Source organism: Ammospiza caudacuta, chromosome 4 (assembly GCF_027887145.1).
Source record: "Ammospiza caudacuta isolate bAmmCau1 chromosome 4, bAmmCau1.pri, whole genome shotgun sequence".
Classification (NCBI taxonomy): domain Eukaryota; kingdom Metazoa; phylum Chordata; class Aves; order Passeriformes; family Passerellidae; genus Ammospiza; species Ammospiza caudacuta.
This window is the reverse complement of record NC_080596.1, coordinates 60,345,212-60,367,969: the sequence shown is the minus strand read 5'-3', so window position 1 is coordinate 60,367,969 and position 22,758 is coordinate 60,345,212. Positions and strand designations below refer to the sequence as shown.

At 38.6% G+C, this 22,758-nt stretch overlaps 1 protein-coding gene across 4 annotated transcripts in view; it reads left to right on the top strand.

Annotated features, from left to right (window-relative positions):
* KIAA0232 (KIAA0232 ortholog) overlaps positions 1 to 21,823 on the top strand; it is a 64,466-nt gene extending 42,643 nt beyond the window's left edge. The window contains exons 4-10 of one of the 4 annotated variants that reach the window (XM_058804198.1): positions 2,117 to 2,183; positions 3,531 to 3,612; positions 4,870 to 8,167; positions 15,829 to 15,910; positions 18,102 to 18,199; positions 19,179 to 19,323; positions 20,222 to 21,823. In XM_058804198.1, coding sequence (XP_058660181.1) covers positions 2,117 to 2,183; positions 3,531 to 3,612; positions 4,870 to 8,167; positions 15,829 to 15,910; positions 18,102 to 18,199; positions 19,179 to 19,323; positions 20,222 to 20,259 — 3,810 coding nt within the window. In that variant the 3' untranslated portion in view covers positions 20,260 to 21,823. Of the gene's footprint in view, positions 1 to 2,116; positions 2,184 to 3,530; positions 3,613 to 4,869; positions 8,168 to 15,828; positions 15,911 to 18,101 lie in introns of all 4 variants that reach the window. The other 3 variants (XM_058804199.1, XM_058804200.1, XM_058804196.1) reach the window with 3 other exon arrangements.
* The last annotated feature ends 935 nt before the right edge of the window (positions 21,824 to 22,758 follow it).

The following is a 22,758-nucleotide window of genomic DNA, read 5'->3' as shown; positions in this document are numbered from 1 at the left end:
TTTTCAAGCGAGCGCTGTCTCCTTCAGCGCCGGGCAGGACAGCGGGCGGTGTCAGCTGACTCCAGTATTAGTTTCATGGTCCAGGAGGAAATGAAACGTTTGATTCCAAAAGTTTTCGCTTCTTCGGTGTAATGGTAAGAATATTGTTACTGGTTTGGGGCATTTTTTTAGCATGATGTTATATTAAGTAGGTGAATCTGTATTCCTTGGAGTGTTTGCTACAGGTGTCTGTTCGATTAGACAGTTTGGGGAGCTCAGGAAAACCAAGGCCAGCTCCTCCTCTGTTGACCTTTTTTGAGGGAGGAAGGGGGAGTCAAGAGTGGTAAGGGCATAAAGTGACAAATTATTACAACTACAGAGCTTTGTCCATATTACTGTCCTGCTTGGTTCTTGCTGAATGATTAAATTTGTACTGGTAAATTTACTGATACAGAAGATGCCTTCTGAAGTTTGATATTGCTAAGTCATCCTCAATTAAGTATGCGGTATAAAGGTTTATATTTAGCACTTCAGTGCAGCAATACAATTGGGAATAGAACATTGCTTTCTTTCTCACTTGGCTGCAAATAATTAAAGTTTAGAGTTAGCATATAAATCATTGCTTCAGTGTATGATTTTTCAAGTGTGTTTTTCTGACAGTGAATTAAACAAGCTAGTCTGACTGAATAAATGATATTCTCTTTTTCATAGTACTTACTTGTGCTTTAGCGACATATATTCACATTTCTCAGCAATTTCTGGACAGCAATCAGGAGAGGTGAGAAACTCTTCTATCTTGGAAAAATGAAATCTTTATACCACCAGGGTGACACAGCAAGTCAAACTCTTTTCTGTGCATTTCTGTAACTTGATATTTGATTGGTGTTGCCTTTGGAGAGAAAACATCCCATAACTATATGCACAATAAGACCATGTTAAATTCAGAAGATGAGATAATTTTCTCGGGGGTTTGTGTAAATTTATCCAAGTATAATGGGAGCTAGACTTCCAACAATGGAGTTGATACTGAGGAAAGTGTGCACAGGATACAATAAGCTGCATGGTCTTCCCTCATTACCACTCTCAGCTGTAGGATGACATGCAGGGGACCTCTGGGATCTTCTTCACTAATTCCAGTTTGCTGTGTTTAGCTGTGATTCCAGCTCTGTTTGCTGTTATGGAAAGTGTGAAGTGCAATCTCTGAGCACAATTCCTGAGCATTGAATAATGACAATACAAATACCCACACAGTACCCACCTCACCTAAGTTTTCCCTCCAGCAGGAAGGGTCATTTCAGGCTCTAAGTTGCTATTTAGTATTTAACTGACTGGAATTCAAATTTTATTCCATTGGAGTGACATGGAGTTTTCCTCTGTGGGTAATATATTGGACTATTTTGTGTGTATGTTTGTTATGTAGAAGAATAAAAGAGGAAAAATAGAGACTTATAGGAATATGAAGATGTTTATTTTTCCCTCTTCTGCCCTGTGTTGTTAATAACACAATGTTTAAAAAGAAAAAAAATGCCTGGTCATTTTAAATTGGCAAGACTATGGGAGGGTTTTGCATACAGATGCTGTGGAAGCATTTCCTCTCCCTTTCTGTCACATATGTGGGTACGCCTTCCTACTGTTCTCATTTCCACCTTCATGCCTGATTTTCTGTATCCTTTTAACAGTCCCATTCCCACAGGTATAAACTGTGCAGCCAGAAGGATCAGGCCTAGCTTTTTGAAATGAATTTTAGTGATCAGTGGGTCATTGAACCTCTGTGCTGAGACTCCTGGCTAAATCTGCAGCAATACCATGCAGTAAATGTGACATGCTGTGTTTGCACAGCTTTGGATATCCAATGGTGCAACAATGTGACCTGTAGTTTGAAACCTCTGTGTGAATGTATCTTCATGTTCCATGGAATCATTTTGACCTCTAACTAATGTATTTATAGGATTGGATTTATACTAGGAATAATGTTTGTTGATTTTTTCATATGTAGTTACTGTGCAAAAAGAACAGTATGTCTGCTGAGATATGTTTACTGTATTGGTATATTTCTATGACATTAAAATTCTTTTTAGTAAGTTATGTTTTCTGTTTTTCTTTTCTTTTTTCCCCACGTGGTTTTGTTGTCGTGCAGAGCTCTGGGATTGAAACGTTAGTGGAGGAGCTTTGCTCCAAACTGAAAGACCTTCAGAGTAAGCAAGGTGAGGAAAAAATGTTTAAACTTCTGAGGACATGTATTGTATTTATCAGCTCTGCAACATTCTGAGACAGGGGTGGGTGTGGGGGAGTAGGCTGTTTTTCAGTAGCTTTTAGTACAGGCCATGCAATTTTAAAATACATTTGAATAATTTCATTCAAATAATTTAAGCAATTTTGTATTGCTATGCTTTATTTACTAAGAAATAGCCAGTCACAAATGGAGCTTTCTTCATTAAAAGCTATAACTATTCATATCCAGCTGTGCCTGCATTTTTAGTAAATATTCCAAATTCAGCATCTCCCCTTTCTACCAAAAGTAATGAAAATAAGGTAGGCTTGATTCTATTCCTTTTGTGTATTGGTGCTTGCAAAGAGCAGGTTTGCCTCAGAATAATTATGTGGAAACAATTTGTGTGAAAAGCATTCAAATAACCACCACTACTTAAAATTTCTGGGCTATAGGGGAATGATAATGGGCACTTTATGATGTCAAGCTCAGGGGAGAGGGAACATAATGTAAAGTTGTATTGTCTCTAGTGAAAGGTCATCACACCTAAATATTTACTCAGGCACACAGCAGCAGCCTTGGACAGTTAGAGTAAAATTAATATGCTTATTATGTAGTATAAGTAGCTGTAAATAAGAGAAACATTTACCTGCTTAAAGCATGGTTTTAGCTGTTTCTGTTCCCTGGTTTTGTTTTTAAACTGTAATTCTTAGCTCTTAGTATTTCATAATGCTGTGAATTTCTTCTTGAACCAATGTGATATTGAGCATTTATTTTGGAAAATATAAAATAAAAAAATAGTATGTCTCATTTTTTTTTTTATTTTAAACATTGGAATATAAAGAATTAGAAAATATTCAGTATCTCTCACACAGGAAATATGCCTTTACATCCACTCAAAGCTCAAAAATTACTGCTGGGATATTTCCTTTTAGTGAAACACATGAGAAGTGTGTGGCCAGTAGTAAAAACATTTAGTTAAACAGTTGATTTTTAAGAAATATTTTTTGTGTCTGTAGCAATGCAAGAATGAGATAAGGATTTGGACATGGAACAATTAAACATTCAGCAGGAATCCTCCCAGTGGGGGCATTGCTAGCCATGAGGTTGCATGGAACTGCTGGCTGGTCATGTTTGGTCAGATTTGCAGGACTGGACAAGTGTGAAAAACCTGAATCTTGGGTGGTAATTCATAATTTCTTAATGTTATTTACAGTGTTGTATGGAAATTTTACTACTATTATGGTTATGCATCCTGGTGCTTTTTGTTAAATACTGTTATAAAGTGCACAGTCTTTTTTTGATTTTTGTGTTAAACATTTGGAATTTTCTTCCAAAACAGAGGAGAAGATTCACAAAAAGTTAGAAGGCTCTTTGACTCCTGAGACTGATTTATCTCCCACAGCAAAGGATCAAGTAGAAATGTATGCATTTTTTTTATTATTATTATCTTAGATGCTTTTATCTTTTTATTCACATATTTTAACACAGTGAAGTTAACTCAGTGGGGAATCTGGAGTTTTGTGGATATTAAGAAATAACATTTCTTTTCAAGCCATCTTCTTTTGTTAATCTTGTATATTTAAATATAAGCATTTGGTATCATGGGCTAGTTTAATTTCTGTCAAAGCCCAGACTGCTTTCATTTGACTATATACAGAATTCAAACCATACTTTATTTTAGTTTCCTGAAGACTAAATCAACCAGACAAAAACCTTTAAAACAACATTAATTGACATGTAGATTTACAAGGACAGAATAATTTGTTTCCTGTATTCAGATCTCACTGTCTTCTATTGCAGAAATGGCAAACAAACTCTTGTAACCTTTAAACTCTTGATAACCAAAGTGATCTCCTAGTTAGCAAGTACCTGAGTCCAGTGTTACTGAACTACCCAGGAGTTTTGTCATTCACCTCTCTTGGAGATACAACTGCTTCTGTATCTCTTAATAGTAGCAACAGCCTGGTAGAAATGTTACTAAATGGATGTCTACAGGGAACTGATTGTGCTAATGTGCATTTCATTTAACTGACTTCTAACAATTTTAAATAAGTTTTCATTGAAGTATATGTGATTCAGTGAAAAGCTCTCTACTACCAAACACATAGTACTATAAATGTTGCAGAAAACCATATTTTAATCTTGTACCTCTTGCATAAAGCTATTAAGTATCTTAAACTACTCAAAACCTACTCTTTTTTTAATAGCTTTTTCTTAATAACTGGATGATCAAACTATGTAGAACGTAACAGATAGTGTCTCATTTCATAAACGAAAATTTTAAAAACTGAAATTCAGGACTGATATAACTGAAATTCAAGACTTTTTCATCTAAATCAAACATTTAAGAAGACTGTAGTGAATTACCACATTATCTAATAAACCTGGAGCCACTGTTGTGAGCATCTAAGATTTCTCTCTACAGTGATGTTTGGTGGTCTCTGAAAAGGAAATTGTTTTACTTGTATGCAGTATATTTCTAAACATATATTAATATAACCACTTTTAAAGCTCATTTTAATTTTCCTTTTGATATCATTCAAATAGTGCAGTGAGTGGCATGTGCATATGTAATGCAAACTAGATTTTTAGCAATTAGACTGGTAGTGTTTTGCTGTGGATTTTTAATACTTATCTGAAGCTCTACAATCCAAATGTCCCTTTTGTTTTGCTTTCAGGTACTATGAAGCATTTCCTCCTCTTTCTGAAAAGCCAGTTTGCCTGCAGGAAATTATGACTGTATGGAATAAATCCAAAGTATGCTCTTACTCTAGCTCCTCATCTTCATCCACTGTTCCACCAACTAGCACGGATACATCTTCTCCAAAGGACTGCAATAGTGAAAGTGAAGTAACTAAAGACCGAAGTAATAAAGTATCTGCCACTGTACAGGAAAGAACCCAGCAGAAGAAGAGTAAAAACGAGAAAGAAAACAAGTTCAGTAACAACACCGTTGAGGAGAAGCCTGTTTTGTACAAAAAGCAAGTCCGACATAAATCTGAAGGGAAGATGCGTCCCCGCTCCTGGTCATCAGGATCCAGTGAGGCTGGCTCAAGTTCTAGTGGTAATCAAGGTGAATACAAGGCATCCATGAAATGTATTAAAGTGAGACACAAAACAAGAGAGGTTCGGAGTAAAAAAGGGCGGAATGGGCAGAGCAGGCTGTCAGTGAAATCTGGTGAAAAGGTTGATAGAAAAGTCCACAGCGGAAGCAGCAGCAGCAGCAGCAGCGGGTCCATCAAACAACTGTGCAAAAGAGGTAAAAGGCCATTAAAAGAAATTGGAAGAAAAGAAGCTGGTGGTAGTGATGGAAAAGATTTGTATTTAGACAGTAGAAACGAAAAGGAATATAAAGAAGAGCCCTTGTGGTATACTGAGCCGATTACGGAGTACTTTGTTCCTCTTAGCAGAAAAAGCAAGCTGGAGACTACGTACCGCAACAGAGAAGATATAGGTGGAGTAACATCAGAGGCTGTAGAAGAGTTGTCTGAATCAGTGCATGGTCTTTGTATTAGCAACAATAATACTCATAAAACATACCTCGCAGCAGGTACTTTCATCGATGGTCACTTTGTAGAAATGCCTGCAGTTCTAAATGAGGATATTGACCTCACTGGGACCTCAATATGTTCTCAACCAGAGGACGACAAGTATTTAGATGATGTTCATCTGTCAGAACTAACGCACTTCTATGAAGTGGATATTGATCAATCCATGTTGGATCCTGGTGCCTCAGATACGATGCAAGGGGAGAGTCGGATTTTAAATATGATTCGACAGAAGAGTAAAGAAAAAACTGATTTTGAGGCAGAATGTTGCATAGTGTTAGATGGAATGGAGTTGCAAGGGGAAAGTGCAATATGGACTGATTCGACCAGCTCTGTTGGTGCTGAAGGGTGGTTCTTGCAAGATCTTAGTAATTTAGCTCAATTTTGGGAGTGCTGTTCATCTTCTAGTTCTGGTGATGCAGATGGGGAAAGTTTTGGAGGAGATTCTCCGATCAGATTCTCCCCCATCCTAGACAGCACAATGCTTAATTCACACATGCTTGCTGGCAATCAAGAGCTCTTTTCAGATATTAATGAAGGGTCTGGTATAAACTCTTGTTTTTCAGTGTTTGAAGTGCAATGCAGTAACTCTGTTTTACCATTTTCTTTTGAAACACTCAACTTGGGAAATGAAAATGCAGATTCTAGTAGCACTGCTAATATTCTTGGGAAAACACAGTCTAGATTGCTAATATGGACCAAAAATAGTGCCTTTGATGAAAATGAACACTGTTCTAATCTTTCAACAAGAACCTGTAGTCCATGGTCACACTCGGAAGAAACACGTTCAGACAATGAGACTATAAATATTCCATATGAAGAATCCACGCAATTTAATGCAGAAGATATTAATTATGTAGTTCCTAGAGTGTCTTCGAATTATGTAGATGAAGAAATTCTAGATTTTCTGCCAGAAGAAACCTGCCAGCAACAAGCTAGAAGTTTAGGAGAAATGCCCACTTTGATTTTCAAAAAGAAATCTAAGCTAGAATCTGTCTGTGGTATTCAGCTAGAACAAAAAGCAGAAAGTAAAGACTATGAAACTACACAAGGGTGTAGGGAAAGCAGTCCACATGGAGATGGCTACAGCTCAGGGGTTATTAAAGATATTTGGACAAATATGACAGACAGAAATTCTGCAGCAATGGTAGAAATAGAAGGAATAGAAGATGAATTGTTTTCAACTGATGTAAATAACTATTGCTGCTGTTTGGATACAGAAGCAAAAGTTGAAACCCTCCAGGAACCCAATAAAGCAGTGCAAAGATCAGAGTATCACCTTTGGGAAGGTCAAAAGGAGAATGTAGAGAAGAGAGCCTTTGTCTCAAATGATTTATCAAAAGTAGATGGTGGTGACTATACCACACCATCAAAACCCTGGGATGTTAACCAGGATAAAGAAAACTCATTTATACTTGGTGGTGTGTATGGGGAGCTCAAAACATTTAACAGTGATGGAGAATGGGCAGTGGTGCCACCTGGTCACTCAAAGGGGAGCTTACTGCAGTGTGCAGCTTCCGATGTGGTGACAATAGCTGGCACAGATGTTTTTATGACTCCAGGTAATAGCTTTGCCCCTGGGCACAGGCAATTATGGAGGCCGTTTGTGTCATTTGAACAGAACGAGCAATCCAAGAGTGGAGATAATGGATTAAATAAGGGTTTTTCTTTTATCTTCCATGAAGACTTACTGGGAGCTTGTGGGAACTTTCAAGTCGAAGAACCAGGGCTTGAATACTCATTCTCTTCCTTTGACCTGAACAATCCATTTTCACAAGTTCTTCATGTAGAGTGTTCGTTTGAGCCAGAAGGAATTGCATCCTTCAGCCCTAGTTTTAAACCTAAGTCGATTCTGTGCTCTGATTCAGACAGTGAGGTTTTACACCCCAGGATATGTGGTGTGGATCGAACGCAGTACAGGGCTATACGGATTTCTCCCAGGACTCACTTTCGCCCAATTTCTGCATCTGAACTTTCTCCAGGTGGTGGAAGCGAGTCAGAATTTGAGTCGGAAAAAGATGAGGGGGGTATTGCTGTCCCTCCCCAAGTAGATGTATTTGAGGATCCGCAAGCAGATCTCAAACCTCTGGAAGAAGATGCAGAAAAAGAAGGGCATTATTATGGAAAATCAGAGCTTGAATCTGGAAAATTCCTTCCCAGATTAAAAAAGTCTGGAATGGAGAAGAGTGCACAGACATCGTTGGATTCCCAAGAAGAGTCGGCCGGCATGTTGCCAGTAGGAAACCAAGATCCCTGTTTAGAATGCAGTATGAAAGAATCTCTAGAAGGGAGAGTGGTGGAGAGCTCCAAAGTAAACTGCAGAATAGTGGAGCCACGTGAGGAGACTGGCAGGTTTTGCAGTTGTAAAGCAGGGTGTCATTTCCCCACGTATGAGGATAATCCTGTTTCTTCAGGAGAGCATGAAGAGGTATGTGGATATATAAAATTACAGAATTTGCAGCTGGCAGCTGATAACCAGCAGTTTGTCATGTGACAGTTCAGTTTAAATGTTTGTGATTGTATAGATCTTTAGAAAATACAGTTTTGTAGAGAAACTGGAGGTTCCATCTGAACATAAGAGTAAACTTGCTAATTGTAAGGGTGACCGAGTGCTGGCACTGGTTGCCCAGGAAGGCTGTAGAATCTCCATCCTTGGAGATTTCAAAAGACATCTGGACCAGGTCCTGGGCAGCCTGCTCTACTGGGCCCAGCTTGAGCAGGGGGAGTTGGATATGATGACCTCCAGAGTTCCTTTTGAACCTCAGTCGTTCTGTGATTCTGTGAAAAATTAGCCATCTTCAGGTATTTTGGTGTCATCTTGCATACCTTTAAAAATATATGCATGTGTACACTCATGTGACTTTAAAAATCTGTTTACCTTAGGTTTCTAGGTTATCTGATTTACATATAAAATGTTAAAATGTGCATAAATTTTGAGTAATGAAATATTACTGATTTTGATTCAAACATATTTTGAAATTCTGAAGAAAAAGTTCTGAAGTCAGTCTTTTCAATATAGAAGTATACTCCAAGTAGAAGAATTTGGAGTTGAACTACTGGATGTAAACTTCAGCAAAGAAAGACTTGTAAAAAGGCTTAATTGTCAGCATAGAGCCAAAAAGAAATAAAACGTGGATGCAAAATATCCCTCACTACCACAGTACCATAAGAAAGCCTCAGCATAACTGTGGGTTAAGCTCAGAGGTTTCTTTCTGATAATAGTAGCCATAAGTTAAGTAATAATCAAGATAAAAAATCCTTTCTAGCCAAAAGTACCCTGAGTTTTTCTTGCTGTGAGCTGCCTCTGTTCTTGAGTAGAAACATTTAACTATCAGAATGAATTAGATGTGTGGCCAGCCCAGAGATATTGTCTGGATAGCTGTAAGTTACATCTTACATTTTCTTTTCTTTACATTATACATTTTCTTTTCCTCTTCAGCCTCCTCTTGCACATACTCAGCAATTGTAGTATTTACATTTGGAGGAAGTTTTTCCATTTTCAACTGAAGAGTTGCACCCAGCTTGTGTTGAGCAATTGCATATTTCTCAGTTATAAGTTTGAAACATTAACTCATACATAGGCAAGCTAACCTTTCTCTTGCTAAAACTAAAGCTCACCTTTTTGTTTAACAAAATCAAACTTTCTTGTTTTCCTTCTTTCTTATTTGTTTCTTCTCTCATCCTTCTTTAAATTAATTGCTTCTTTTCCCAGCATCAGTAAGCTGATATCTGCTGCTTGCACAAGAGAATCAAGTTTGTGACTTTTCCAGAACCTTTCTAGACATCTTGGTTCCTGCAGCTCTGTTAAGTTAACAGAGAAGTGGCTTCTGAAATCTTTACTGGAGTTTGGGAGGTTTCTGTGTTTGTGGCAGGCCTTGCAGAAAGAGTCATCAAAAAACTTAATGAACTTACAGTCTAAGTCAGAACAGATTCTGGAATTGCCTCTACCAGGAGTAAGTGAAATGTAACTTCATCATGCAGTAGGGCATAATGAATGAACAAGTGATTTTACAGTTATTTGTGGCAGCAAGAGCCTGAAGTTCCTTCCAGCCCTTTTCAGATCTTCTTTCTGGATGTGTAATGCTCTGTGAGGTTGCTTATTCTCATCTTCACTTCAACCACTTATCCATTCAAGTAACTAGTAAGTGGCTGCTATATACAGTGGTGCCATAGCTTATGGTAGCTCTGAGGCTTGTAAAAGGTCTTTTGGTAGTGAGCAGTGCTCAGAAAGCCCTGGTATTTCATTTTATTTGAGTTCCTTACTGCAAGAGGAAAACTTACTGCTTCCCTTGCTCAGGTCACATGATTTTGTAGGCATTTTCATAGCTTCAAAGTGATAAACCACTGAGAAATACCAAGGGCCAACAACCCTCTCAGCAGTCTAGACTCCAGTTTGGTTTGCAATTCAGCTCTTCCTGGGGGGCTTGGGGAGCTTCATTACCCCCTAAGCTCAGACTGCCTGGGTTAACTTGTCCCCCTCTGTCTGCCATGTCTCCAGAAGGTGTGTGCACACTCTAGGCTTTTCTAAGCACCTGTAGTTGGAGTCTGAAGGTAATTGGCTTTTGGGCTCAAGAGTATTTACTTAAATTTCTTATTGTGCTTAAAGGTCTGTAAAAGATGTGTGTGAGCTTTTTTCTTTTAAGAGTGATATTATTTATTTTCATGACCATTAAGCTAAATCAATATAAAATACCTAGAATTAGGACAGTCTAGGAGCAACTTTTTTCATGGACACTGCACACATACATGCATGGGGGAAAAACAGGCACTGTGGTGTGGATTTATTAGTATAGATCAATATTTGTAAAGATTTTTTTAAAATGAAACTTCCTGTGTTTCTGTGCTTGACTTTGGACAGAAATGAAAGTCATTGTTTAAGTCAGTCATCTAATATAAAGTTTGAGTTGTGTTCTGAGGTACCACCAGTATTTTTGCAAAAATAATGAATGTGAAAATACTAATATGAACCACAGTGTAATAGTAACACATTCTGGTTTGCATCACTTAAACTTGAGTTATATATGTGCTGTGGAAGCACACATCTCTGAATACCTCCTATTTATGAACAAGACTGTAGGAGAATCTGGTTCAGTTTCCTCCCTCTTACCTTCTATATTAGAGCACTTGTTTTAGAATTACAGTGTATTTTGCAGCAGGAATTTGCAAAAAGCTCCTGCAGAATTTTTTCAAACATGAATGATATTTATATATCTAGCCATAAGATTAAAAAAAACTAAAATTAAACCAACAACAAAATGAAACCAACAAAACAATTTTTAAAAAAAGCCTAAACCAAACAACCTCTACAAAAAACCACCAGCATATGCCACCCACACAACTACATAAAACCCCACAAACAGAGCTCCCTTGCCCCCCCACAAACTACAGTCCTTTTTCTTCTGAGTAAATGCTCCTACTGTTTAGCTGTGGAGTTATGGGTAAGTACACACCAGGTAATGGCCTGTGAATATACCAACACTGCACCTCCTGTCAACACATTTTATATGGGCTCCTGTCCAGCAGGTGTGCTCAAAGAATGCTCATCCTGTCTGGTCCTTGAGATAAATAAAAGGACCTCTGGGGTTTTAGGGTCTGAACCTGCCTGAGACACTGGTTTTGGGGATGAGGAAATTCTACTGTCAAAAACGGTGTTTGTGTATCACATGACTGAATTGGCCTTGAGATTTGGTGAGGTTCTGTGCTGGAGTGGAGTAATGCAGTGGAAGTGCATAATGCCTTTAGAAAGGGCTGTCAAAGAGGAAGGGAAGAGGAATGATTTATAAACATTGGTTATGAGGTCAGCAGGGTAGAAGGTAAGCTTTCATATATATCCAGGTAGTGGTAAGGGGGAGACAAAATTTGGAGGTGTCTACTGTGTGCCTTAAAATCAGGGAAATCGAGTGGAGAAAGAGTGTGTAGAGTCATCCACATGCAAAGCAAAGGCCTGACTGTAAATAGTGAATAATCTGGGGGCTACCTAAGACAGGACTGGGCCAGATAGTTCTTGGTAAGTGCTGATCATGGCAGGTGATGAAAACACCTACAAAGACTTTTAAGCTCTAACTTTCTAATTATGAGAACATTATTTTGCAGAGATATTGAAGGGATTGTATGAAACAACTTCAAAAAGATAGAGTTCACAATAACAGTTTAAAAATCATGAGGGAAAAACATCAAGGTTTAAACAAAGCAAATAAAAAAGATTTGGTACACCTGAAATTCTAGAAGTAAATCAGAAACAGAAAGATGACAGAAAGATATTTTATAAACAGAACTAACAAGCTTGGAAAGCTATGAAAATGTAACATCCAAAGTATTGATTAGTGCATCTGTTGTCATTTTTTATGAAAATACAGATATTACACTGTTTCAGTGAGTCATTGCAGTATTAACCTGAGTATCATGAAGAGTAGCAACTAATTTGAGAAAAGCCTACTTGTTTGAAAACACATGGAAGATAGAAAATCTTTAAAGAAGCAAATCTTGTTTTTAAAGAGGAAAATGGAACTGAGGGAAAATGGAACCAATGACCCTCTTAAATTGCCTAAACTGTACTGTAAACTGTAAATGGCCCAAATGAGTGAGTAGCAGGAAGTTTCCAAGTATTAGTTTAGGAGAAAGATTGCACTCTCACAATAACAGTCAGTGGCTTACTAGAGGACAACAGAGATGATTATTTTTTTAAGTATGTGGCATGTTTATGAAAATCCCTGATAATAACAAACTGGGAAGGTCTGCAGGTACACTGGAAGACAGGATTAGAATCAAAAAGTTGTTAAATCTGAACAGCATCTGAAACATAAAATGCAATACTGCTGGGACAACTAAAATTTCTACAGAAAATAATAACCCTCTTTCCTAACACTATGGGAGGAGTGACAGTTGAGGAGGTGATGTGAAACAGAAAAGCATTTTCAAATACATCATAGTTTAGTGTATATCAGGAATGATACACTGCAAAAGACAGCAACATGGAGATCTCTGAACAGGAATACCCTTCTGTAAGAGCAGAATTGCTGTGCTGGAGTACTGGGCTCCTTGTATGAGGAAGGATGTCTTGAGGAGAAAACACAAAAAACACAAAGGTCACTACTTAGGAAAACAGAGTGAAGGAACTGGGGGTGTTTTTTGTCAAAAAAGAGAGACTCTGAGCAGAGGCAGCAGTTTTGCAGAAGCCATGTTCATAGTTAGAGGAGATAAGGGAAAAGCTGTGTTCTCTGTAGGCTCCAGTAAACACAGAGGAACTGGATGTGATTACCTTAAATCACACTAAGGGAAATTGAGGAATGAGAATTGTAACCAGACAAGGAGCATACTGTAAGGCTCAGTTATTTTTTAGGAAAGCAGTGGAAATTCTGCCTTGATGAGACTGAATGAAGGAATAGTACATTGTAGTGGATTCCAGCTTTGTGCAAGAGTAGAGGCTAGATTATGTCATAGAGTCCTTTCCACATATATTTTCAGTAAAATTCAACAATGAGTTTACTGCCAAATAGGTTTGAAGAATATAAAGTCTAGACTCAGCTCCCTTTGTTCATTTGTGACTGGCTTCTTGAGACAAGTGTATCTTCACTTGGTGACTGTTGAACTAAAATTAGGACCTGATGCTTTGGAATGGGAGTCAATGGGTTCCTACTGCTTGGGCTTCTGAATTATTCATGTGTTGTATTCTTCCTGATAGTAAGGGCTTGCAGAGCAGGTTCAAAGAAATATTTGCTTACAGATTAATATGATTTTTTCTGTCAGTTGTAACACTTCTGATGATATTCATTCAGGCTATACTGAGGCTTTAGTGTTTATTCTGTTCACATTCTTCAAGCCTTTTGTTACCCTTGTCAGCCATGATCCTTGTCAGCAAGTGTTGTGAAGCAGTACAGCTAGTCACTGATGGTGTTTTCCAATTAGTATCTCATAGTCTGGGAGAAGCCTCAGTTACCCTATGCCTAGCTTTAAAACCAGAAAGGAAACCCATCAGTTTTCTCTCTGACCTGCAGCAAAACTGGGAGCCAAACAGCATTATAGCTGGTTTTGCCTTGCTGTCTATGAGTTTAACTTAAGAATAAAGTAACATGAATATGAATGGTTTCAGAGAGGAGAGACTTCCAGTCACAATATTTATTATCACCATTCTAAATAATAGCTATTTAGATGGTTAGTCAGAAAACTTAATAAAACTTTTCATAAAACACTGGAAGTGTATAGGAGTACATGTGAAAGAGGAGGAGAAAGAGACATAAATTGAAAATCCTATTTTCAAAAGGAAAGATTGCCAACAAAGGAAGGTAGACTCAAGCTATTTGGGAGTTGGTATTTTCTATTTCCTGACTGGGAGTGTCTCTTTAATTCACAGAAAATTTCACAATGTGAGACTGCATTTCTAGGAAACACTTCAGCAACTGTAGGAAAAACTTTTCTTCTGCAAGTGTATAAAATGGACATTAAAAGTGTCCTCTATCCCCTCCCAAACAGAAATTCAGCAATGAGCTGGGAGCTCTCTGTGAGCTGCCCCAGCTCTCCAGGTGTCAGGGCTGTGATGGAAGCACAGGGCGGCTGAAGCAGCCAGTGCTGGTTCAGCCATGGAGCCATCCCAGAGCAGGGGCTGAGCTCTGCTGGTGCCTCAGCCTGGGAAGCAAAGCTGCTGCAGCTCCTTGTGCCCTGCCAGACTCATGCTGGCTTTGCCAGTACCTGCTGAGGTTCATGCAGCTTATCCCATGTGCAGGTGTGACAGCAGCAGGGGAGAGACTTTGAAGTTAATAATACATTGTGCCTATGGAGTTTAGATGCCTCTATCTATAATCAGCACAGAGTGAGGCTTCCATGATTGAATGTATTTGTAAATGCACATATTTCTTACTATGTCCTGCTTATACCCTTGAGCTGCCTTTTTTTTTTTTTTTAATGTTGAAAAAGGACACCAACCGATGGTTTAAGTTCCTAAGAATTTTTTTTTCTGGAATTAAGGGTTTGAATTTTTGGAGGGTAGTTCCAAAAAGACTGTTCCTGGGTCTTATGACAGGAAACCAGCATGGATAAGTTCAAAGAAGTTGAATCTAGGACGTGTCTCTAAATACAGCACTCTTGAGTCACTCCTTTGGTTTGAGAGGGGCTTCTCTTTATTAAGGAGTGAGTGTTTGTCAGTTTAAGTTCTATGGGTGTGTAGTTCTACAGCAGGTTAAGGAGGAACAAAAGGATGCTTATTAATCTTGCATATTTAAACATTCTCAAGTTTACTGAGGAGGAAGCTGGCTAGAAAGTCTGTGTTGAAGCTCATTTGTTCATGTTTATTGTAGGCATTTGCACTGTTGTTTGTTTTTTGAATCATTCTAATATCTATAGAGGATGTTACAAGGTGGCATAATCTTTTGAAAGCTAATGGGGTTACCTGAGGGACAGCACTGAAACTGGGGTCATGTGTGTTGTGGCAAGCCCTTGGTATTTTAGCCATGTCCATCAATGTCATAAGGAAAGGCCTCTGGTAAAATTAAACTAGCATTAAAATATGGGGAAAGGGAGAGAAGTTTGGCAGTCTTAGTGAATGGATTACTTCTACCATAAAGACAAATCATTGATCATCCTCATAACCTCTTTTTCCTCGTGTTGACACATAATTCTCTAATTTTGTGTTTTTCCATTGATTAATTGTTCTGCCAATTCATCCTCCCAAACTTTAAACATGAAATTTTGCCACTTTTTGTCCACTGTTCTTCTCTGTCTTGTGTTACAATGAACTGTTTGTCATGTTGGCTAACATGTCACTGTACTTCTATCTCTTGGGTCGCTCTCTAGATTCTAAAGTGTAGGGCTGGAATTAAAATATTGTTTTCTGTATTTCTGTAACTCTGTATGGGCAAAGTATGAGCCCCAGCATGGAGTTCATATTGGCTGTAAGAGTTCAGAGAATGAATGTTCCACTGTAGTTTGACAATCATTTCCCATTAATGTTACAACTTGAGCAGTGTGACCTGTAAGGCTTAGGAAAATTCATTGTAATACCAGAATTTCCTCCTCTACATGTAAGTATATTATTTATGGCAAAATGAAGTGTGATTCTTGTCTAAACACTTTCCTATATTGAATACTAATCTGCAGAGAATGAGTGGCAGCCAGGAAAAGCAATGCTGGTGGGAAAAGGCGCTCTATTCTCCCCTTTTTCCTGCGTCACAATGTGAAGGTAAGCACCTCTGCCTGTTAGAACTAACTTGCTGTTGCAACCATATTAGAATGAAATGCTCCTTGTTACGGATTAGAATTGCTGCAGATGAATTGGATTTACTGTCTGTATTTTAAAAACCCACACCAGTAAGCTTCCACAAAAAAATCTCTCATCTGAGAGAGAACTGGGATGCTTCAGTTGCACTTGTAGTAGACCTCTACCATGATTCTAAATTGGTTTTAAAAGAAAGTGGTTTTAAAATAATCCTAACATTTACACATATTTACTTAATTCCAAAGCCTGAAATTAAATAAACAGGAAATCTCTGATTGTGAAAACACTTTATTACGTTTTTTAATGTTTCATCCTGAAAAATACTTCTTAGGTAGATAAGTCTATAAGAATGCGAAAACACGATGATTACCTTTTATGGGTGTGCATAAATAATGTGCCAGTTATTCAGTGAATGTGTGGAATCTCTTTGAGGCTGGGAAGGAGAGGGATTTGCCACTTGCCCACTCCTTTCACACTGACAGACTGGGAATTTTTCTGTCCTGCACAGAGAGCAAGTCCAGTCTTAGTAGGCAGGCTGCTCGTGACCATAGCAGGTGTGCTTCCAGCACTCCCAGGAATGCCTAGCATCTGACAACTGACTCAAGGCCAGGTTTTCAGTGGACCGGCAAGAATCCCAGCAGCATTTTTTGCCCGCATACCAATTCAACTTTTTCTGTCTCCAAAGCAAGAAGCTAAACAAGACCATTCTGAATTAGTATCCTGAATTGACAGGATCTCTGGTGCTTTCTGTTAGTACAGGCTCAGGGTGAGAAAGTTTTGATTTGAGACCTGGTTCCTTAGTAGTTTGAAAGTAGATTAGTCAGCTATTATTTTTGAAGCACACCTTTAAGCGCAACCAACTAAAACTGTGTTGCTGGTTCCAGAACAGCCTTACTTTGGTGTTTAGGACAGTTTGGGTGACTTCCGAGAACATTTTAACTTTTACTTCACTCCCAGGTGTAGAAGTGTGCCCAGTGCAGGAGCAGATGGGTGCTCAGAGCTGCCACGTTGGCCAAAGCCGTCAGTCAGTCCGTCAGTCTTCCCACAGGGGGACCGGGGTCCCCCGCAAAGCCGCGGCGCCGGGGCTGCCCCCTGGCGGCCAGCGCCGTGTCAGGGACAACACCGTGTGTGTCAGGGACAGGGCCGTGTCTGTCAGGGACAACACCGTGTGTGTCAGGGACAACACCGTGTCTGTCAGGGACAACACCGTGTGTGTCAGGGACAGGGCCGTGTCTGTCAGGGACAACACCATGTGTGTCAGGGACAACACCGTGTCTGTCAGGGACAACACCGTGTGTGTCAGGGACAGGGCCGTGTCTGTCAGGGACAACACCGTGTGTGTCAGGGACAACACCGTGTCTGTCAGGGACAACACCGTGTCTGTCAGGGACAGCGCCATGTCTGTCAGGGACAACACCGTGTCAGGGACAGGGCCATGTCTGTCAGGGACAACACCATGTCTGTCAGGGACAGCACCGTGTCTGTCAGGGACAGCAGAGCCACGGTTTGCTCTGTGCAACTCAGTTTTTAAACAAGACCGGGACTTGATCCTCACAGCTGACATTACTCTTCCACAAAGCTTTTTCTGTATCCAGTTTTCAGTATGGGTACTTTTTATATGTGGGTGTTGATGCATGTGATCCATATGTATCTATCTACATGATAGATGTTGATGTTATATATACAAGTTTACTCTGGTAAGTAGAAATCATAGCCATTCACATCAATTGGGGTTCTTGAGTTTCAGTGAGGAGCAGGCTACTGTTTCAGTCTACACAGTATGGGTATAGAAATAGGAGTGATGTGGAACACAATGCAATATCAGAATTGAAAAATGTACTGAACCATTTATCATAAAAAAAGTCATTCTTGTTCTTTGATATTTTAGGTGTTTTCCTTAACTAAGTAGCTTCTTCTTTTACTATTAGTTATTCAGGTAGGATTTGATGAAGTTTCCATGAGATATTATGGTGATTTCTTTATGGGTGTCAGACCATAAAAACCCCCACAAGCACAGAGTTTACATGGCATAGAATGTGAATTCCAAGAATACATCTCTGGATGCTGAAATTTATGGTAAATGTAAATAACAGTGTTCCTCAATTCTGTTTTTTCTTCCTTTGCATCTGAAACACCCCCACAAAAACAATATAAGAGTGCTATACAAATGCCAAGGGAGAGAATGGTGTAGGAGAACTTGCAGATGTAAAGGAAGTATCCAATGATGATGAACATCTTTTAGATTTTAATATGGTAAGTTTGTCAATGGTTTGGGGGAGGAAGTTTATTTCTTATTTTATAAGGGTGGGCTACTGCATCTTTCCTTTCATCACAGTTCTCAGTCTACCCTCAAATGAAATTCCTGCAAAAACCTTCAAAAGCTTCTCTTCTCTTACTTTGTTTTTTAATGTCCTCTGCATCTTGAGCATCTTTCTAAAAGTTCCTCAGGGTGTTGTACTTTGGGGAGTACAACCCTTTGTACCAACAGCTGTGCTTCTATTAGATAAGCAAAGCCAGTTTCCTTTGGGAATGCTTGCCATTTGCTTGTCATGAGTGTTAAACATGAGTCTTCTTTACCTTCAACTTCTAATTTCAGTAAGTGTAGAGTGAGCTGAAGTGCACTATGAGGGCAGAAAGGACCAGCAAATAAAGACATAAAGATACTGTATGCTGAATACTGTCCTCATTGCAAGCAAAAAAACTCTGGTTTTTTCTCTAGGGAAAAAATTTCATGTATACATGTGTTTATTGATATACCTTTAAACTTCCGAGTGATGATAGTGCTTAGTTTAGCATTGTGACATGCTTGCTATGGCTTTACTCATTCAGATGAAAATATATTTAAAATACATTTGCTTGAAGTTTAGTCAGATCTGTGCTGTGTTTTCCTACTATTTAATACTTACTATCAAGTTTCGGAGATAACTTTTACAGTAATTTTTCTAACATGAACTGTGATAAAGATACATCCTGAGTTCACTTTTGATTCTCTTGCTGTGTTGTGCAAATCCTAAAATTAAGGAATAGGAAAAAATAATAAAAGCACCACCTTTTTTCCCTGCTGTTCTGCAGTCCTTTCTACATAGTGGACTAAGTCAGGAATGAGGAGGACTTGCCCTGTAATCGTGGTATCTCTCTTGGACAACTAAAAATCCATATAACCTCCCAGCCCAGAGAAAAGCAAGCATGTTCTTTATTGTTCCCCATCAACACTGTCAGTTTAAATCCTTAGGTTTCTTCTGTTTATGAAGCAAGATGTGCAGATGATATAAATGCTGAGACAAAACCAAATGGCTTCAGGAAGAAGATCTACTCCAGTGATAGCTCCAGCTCTGAAGACACAGCTTCAGAAGGTGGAAGCGAATGGGCTGATCCATGTGAGGAGGAGCTTTTTTCTCGAACTCAACTGTAAAAACTGCAGAGTAGAGCAGATGATTGAAAAGTAACATGAGATGGAAAACTATCTTTCTTGAGGGTCTGTAGCTCTAAAAGAACAACTTGAGTTTCCTCTTCAGTTAATGGATTCAGATGTGTATTTATCTTTCTCTTCTTGCTTATTTTATAGATGAGGACACAGCTGTCCTGTTGAAGATTTTTTTTCCCAAAAAATACTGTTAAATTCTTGGCTATTTGAACTAGACTAGATTGTGTTGTCAAATCAAGAATGGATGTGCATGTGCTTGTCTTAGTAGTACCACTGCTTTTTTGCATCTTAATTGCAGTTATTTTCTTTCGTAACTGTAGCCCTACCACTATTACGATCTTCTTAGCATCGCAGTGTCTACAACTACTTCTGCTATTCAGAGACTTCAGCTTTCTGCACATTAGGCTTTGTTCTTTAAGAACTGGGAGATAAATACTTAACACTGTAATCTATCAGTGCCTTTCTGAATGCAGGAGAAAAGCATGAATGACTTGTCCAGTCTTCATTCAGTAAATCTCATAACTTTGAAGTAGGAACAACAGGGTTGTGCTTTAGAGACTTACAGAAACTGTGTTTTCTATCCTATGATTCCCCCCTCCCACAAACCAACACTGAGGATACCATGGTTTGTATTTTTGCTAACTGGAGAAGCCAAGGATTTTTTGTAGGTATGGAGGCAATGTGGGTTTTATTTTTTTCCTTTTTTTTCTTTTTTTTTTTGTCCTTTTTAGCAATTTGCCAATGTGGGGCAGAAGTTCAAAAAGTAACACCAAAAATAATAAACCAATGGGGTGATGTGTGGATTGTTGTGAATTTTGTTAATGAGTAATGAGAATGTTGTCTTGTTGCAGATGAAGGCATTCATGTAACCTGCAAAAGCATCCTGTAACTGAACTTGAGCCTGAATGACTGAAACTCTCTAAAATGCTCAGTGTTCAATGTTTTAAATGCAAAGGGTCAGTGCTTCACTTGAAAGAAATCCTGTGGCTGCTGCAGTTAGCTGCTGTTGTGGCTGTAATTTAGTAAATCTCGTAGTTCATTTTGTGTTTCTGAGAGAATGTGTGGGGCAAGTTATGTGTGTGGTGGGTGGGGGTAGGGAAGGTGATGACTTACAACATACATGTGTGATTGCAGTAGTGATTGTTGCTTTATGTGACTTGCTTTTAAATTTTCTTTTGTTAATTTAGAAAGTCAATACATTGTCAAGTTGCATCTGTACAAGACTATCAACTCCTTCTGCTTTTAACACATTATGCAAAATGTATAAGCCAGGAGGAGCAATATTTGCAAAACTAAACATTCTGAGTTTTTAACAACTCCTAGTTTAAAAAAATGACAACAACTAACTAGTCTACACGATCGCAGCATGTCTATAACACCAGGAAGTGCAGAAAGTCCAATACTGACTTGAAAAGCTTCACCATTATTTTTGACAGGCAATAAACCTCACAAGAAACATAGCTGTTTGAAATGTGAGCTGAACTGCCTTTGAAATATGTTCTGCGCTAGAAATGCTTTCTGAGTAACTGGGTTTTGTTGCCTTTATTCAACTGACAGTGTAAGAATTGAAATACGTGGTTGGGAAACCATGCCGGTCTTCGTGCAAGCTTTTGGTGAGATCCTTACTAAAACTGGCTTGGTTGCCCTTATCCAAGGACTTTCTTTTGGTCCTCCTCTTAGACTATGTTTTAGGGTTTGTATTCATACAGCAAATCTTTTGACACTTTACAGTTTCTTTTCTTAATTTATTTGCAGACTTTGAATAGATTTTATATATTTTACTTTCTTCTGGAGCTTCCTTGAGAGGTTGTTTAGCACCTGCACTGAAACTAGTTAACTGTAACATGAAAGGAAAAAAGAACTTTACACACAAATTCTTCAAATCACTACAGTGAAGAATGGAATAGAATTCATTTGAGAACAGGAAGTGACCAAGTGGACATATTTCAAACACAAACTTCAGCTCAGTTAATTCTGGCTAGAGCTTCTTCCTTGGTAAGAAAGGGCTCAAAAGTAACAAAGGTGTTGCTCATAGTTACACTGTGGCATGTAATGATTCCAGCACCTTTGGGGAAAATAAAATCCTATCTTGAGCTTGGGCAATAACAAATTGTCTTTACTCGTTTTCATAGTTTAATGGCTAAAGCTCTAAGGCTTTCAGTGAGAGTTGAAGTGTGGTTTTTAGTTTTTCTATATGGATAGAAACACACACCAACAACAATAACAACAAGAAGAGCATTAAAGGTTGGCATACGCTGAACCGCACTGTGGGATGAAGCGCATTGCATATCCATAGCATTGAAGTATCAGTTTTCCATTCCTGGGCTGAAATTTGTTTCTACTTTTTGCTTCAAGTGGTTGTATTGTTCTGATTTCACGTACACCAGAGTAACTGATTTTGTTTTCTTGTGGAGTTACTTAACACCGAATAAAAATATAAAAGGACAATTGGATGGTGTGTGTATGTGTCTTCATTTTCTTCAGCTAAGGTGTATAATATAAATACAACATGCAGTTAAGCATTAAATATTCTGAAGAAATGGCATGACATAGTTAATTTGGGAGTCCTTTTCATTGCTGTAATTCATGTTTAGAAAACATGAGACTTTTAAAAAAAATCAAACCCAAGCAAACCTAGACCCTCTCTCACATAATAGTTACAGAACTTGTATGTAATATGGGATATAACCCAGCAGATTTCTATTTCTGCTTTTAACTTGTGTTCAGCCATCAAGTAACCAGTATCTCACTAATTCCATGGCTGCACCTCCTTTCAGAGAAAGGAAAAAAATCCCCAACAGCTCACATTCTACTTGGTGGAGCCTTGTGCATTTTGGTGCTATAAGTCTGCAGGCAAAGTAACCTGGGATTCTATGCAGAATGAATTCTGCTGAATTAGAAGTTCAGTGAAAACAACATGGAAACACACACTGGGAAATAATGGAAGTGCCTCTGTAAGGTCCTTGAGTGAATACTTTTGTATTGGTAGTTGAAACTTTAAAAGGCATATGTTATTTTCAATTATTTCTTAAATACAGCAGAAGTGGTATATTTTCATTGCATTTATAGAAGATACTTGATAAAAGAACTACATTTCATCAGTCAGGTTTTTCAATTCCTGTATCTGAATTAATATTAAATACACATATAGTAAAGAATTAGTTTCCAGTGTAAACAATGCTTCTGTCATGCAAAAGCTGCCACTGTATAGTCCTAGAGCAAGTGCGTCCATCAATGGTAGGACAGGCTGGCTGTAAATGCCTGTCACACTGTGCCTTCATGGGAGTGTCTGATGTGAAAATACAAAGGAAGGCAGTGAACCTTCTGGAAAGCCAGGATTCCTTCACAGTAACTCATTCTTTCCCTGCCAGGACCAGCATAGTTAAGT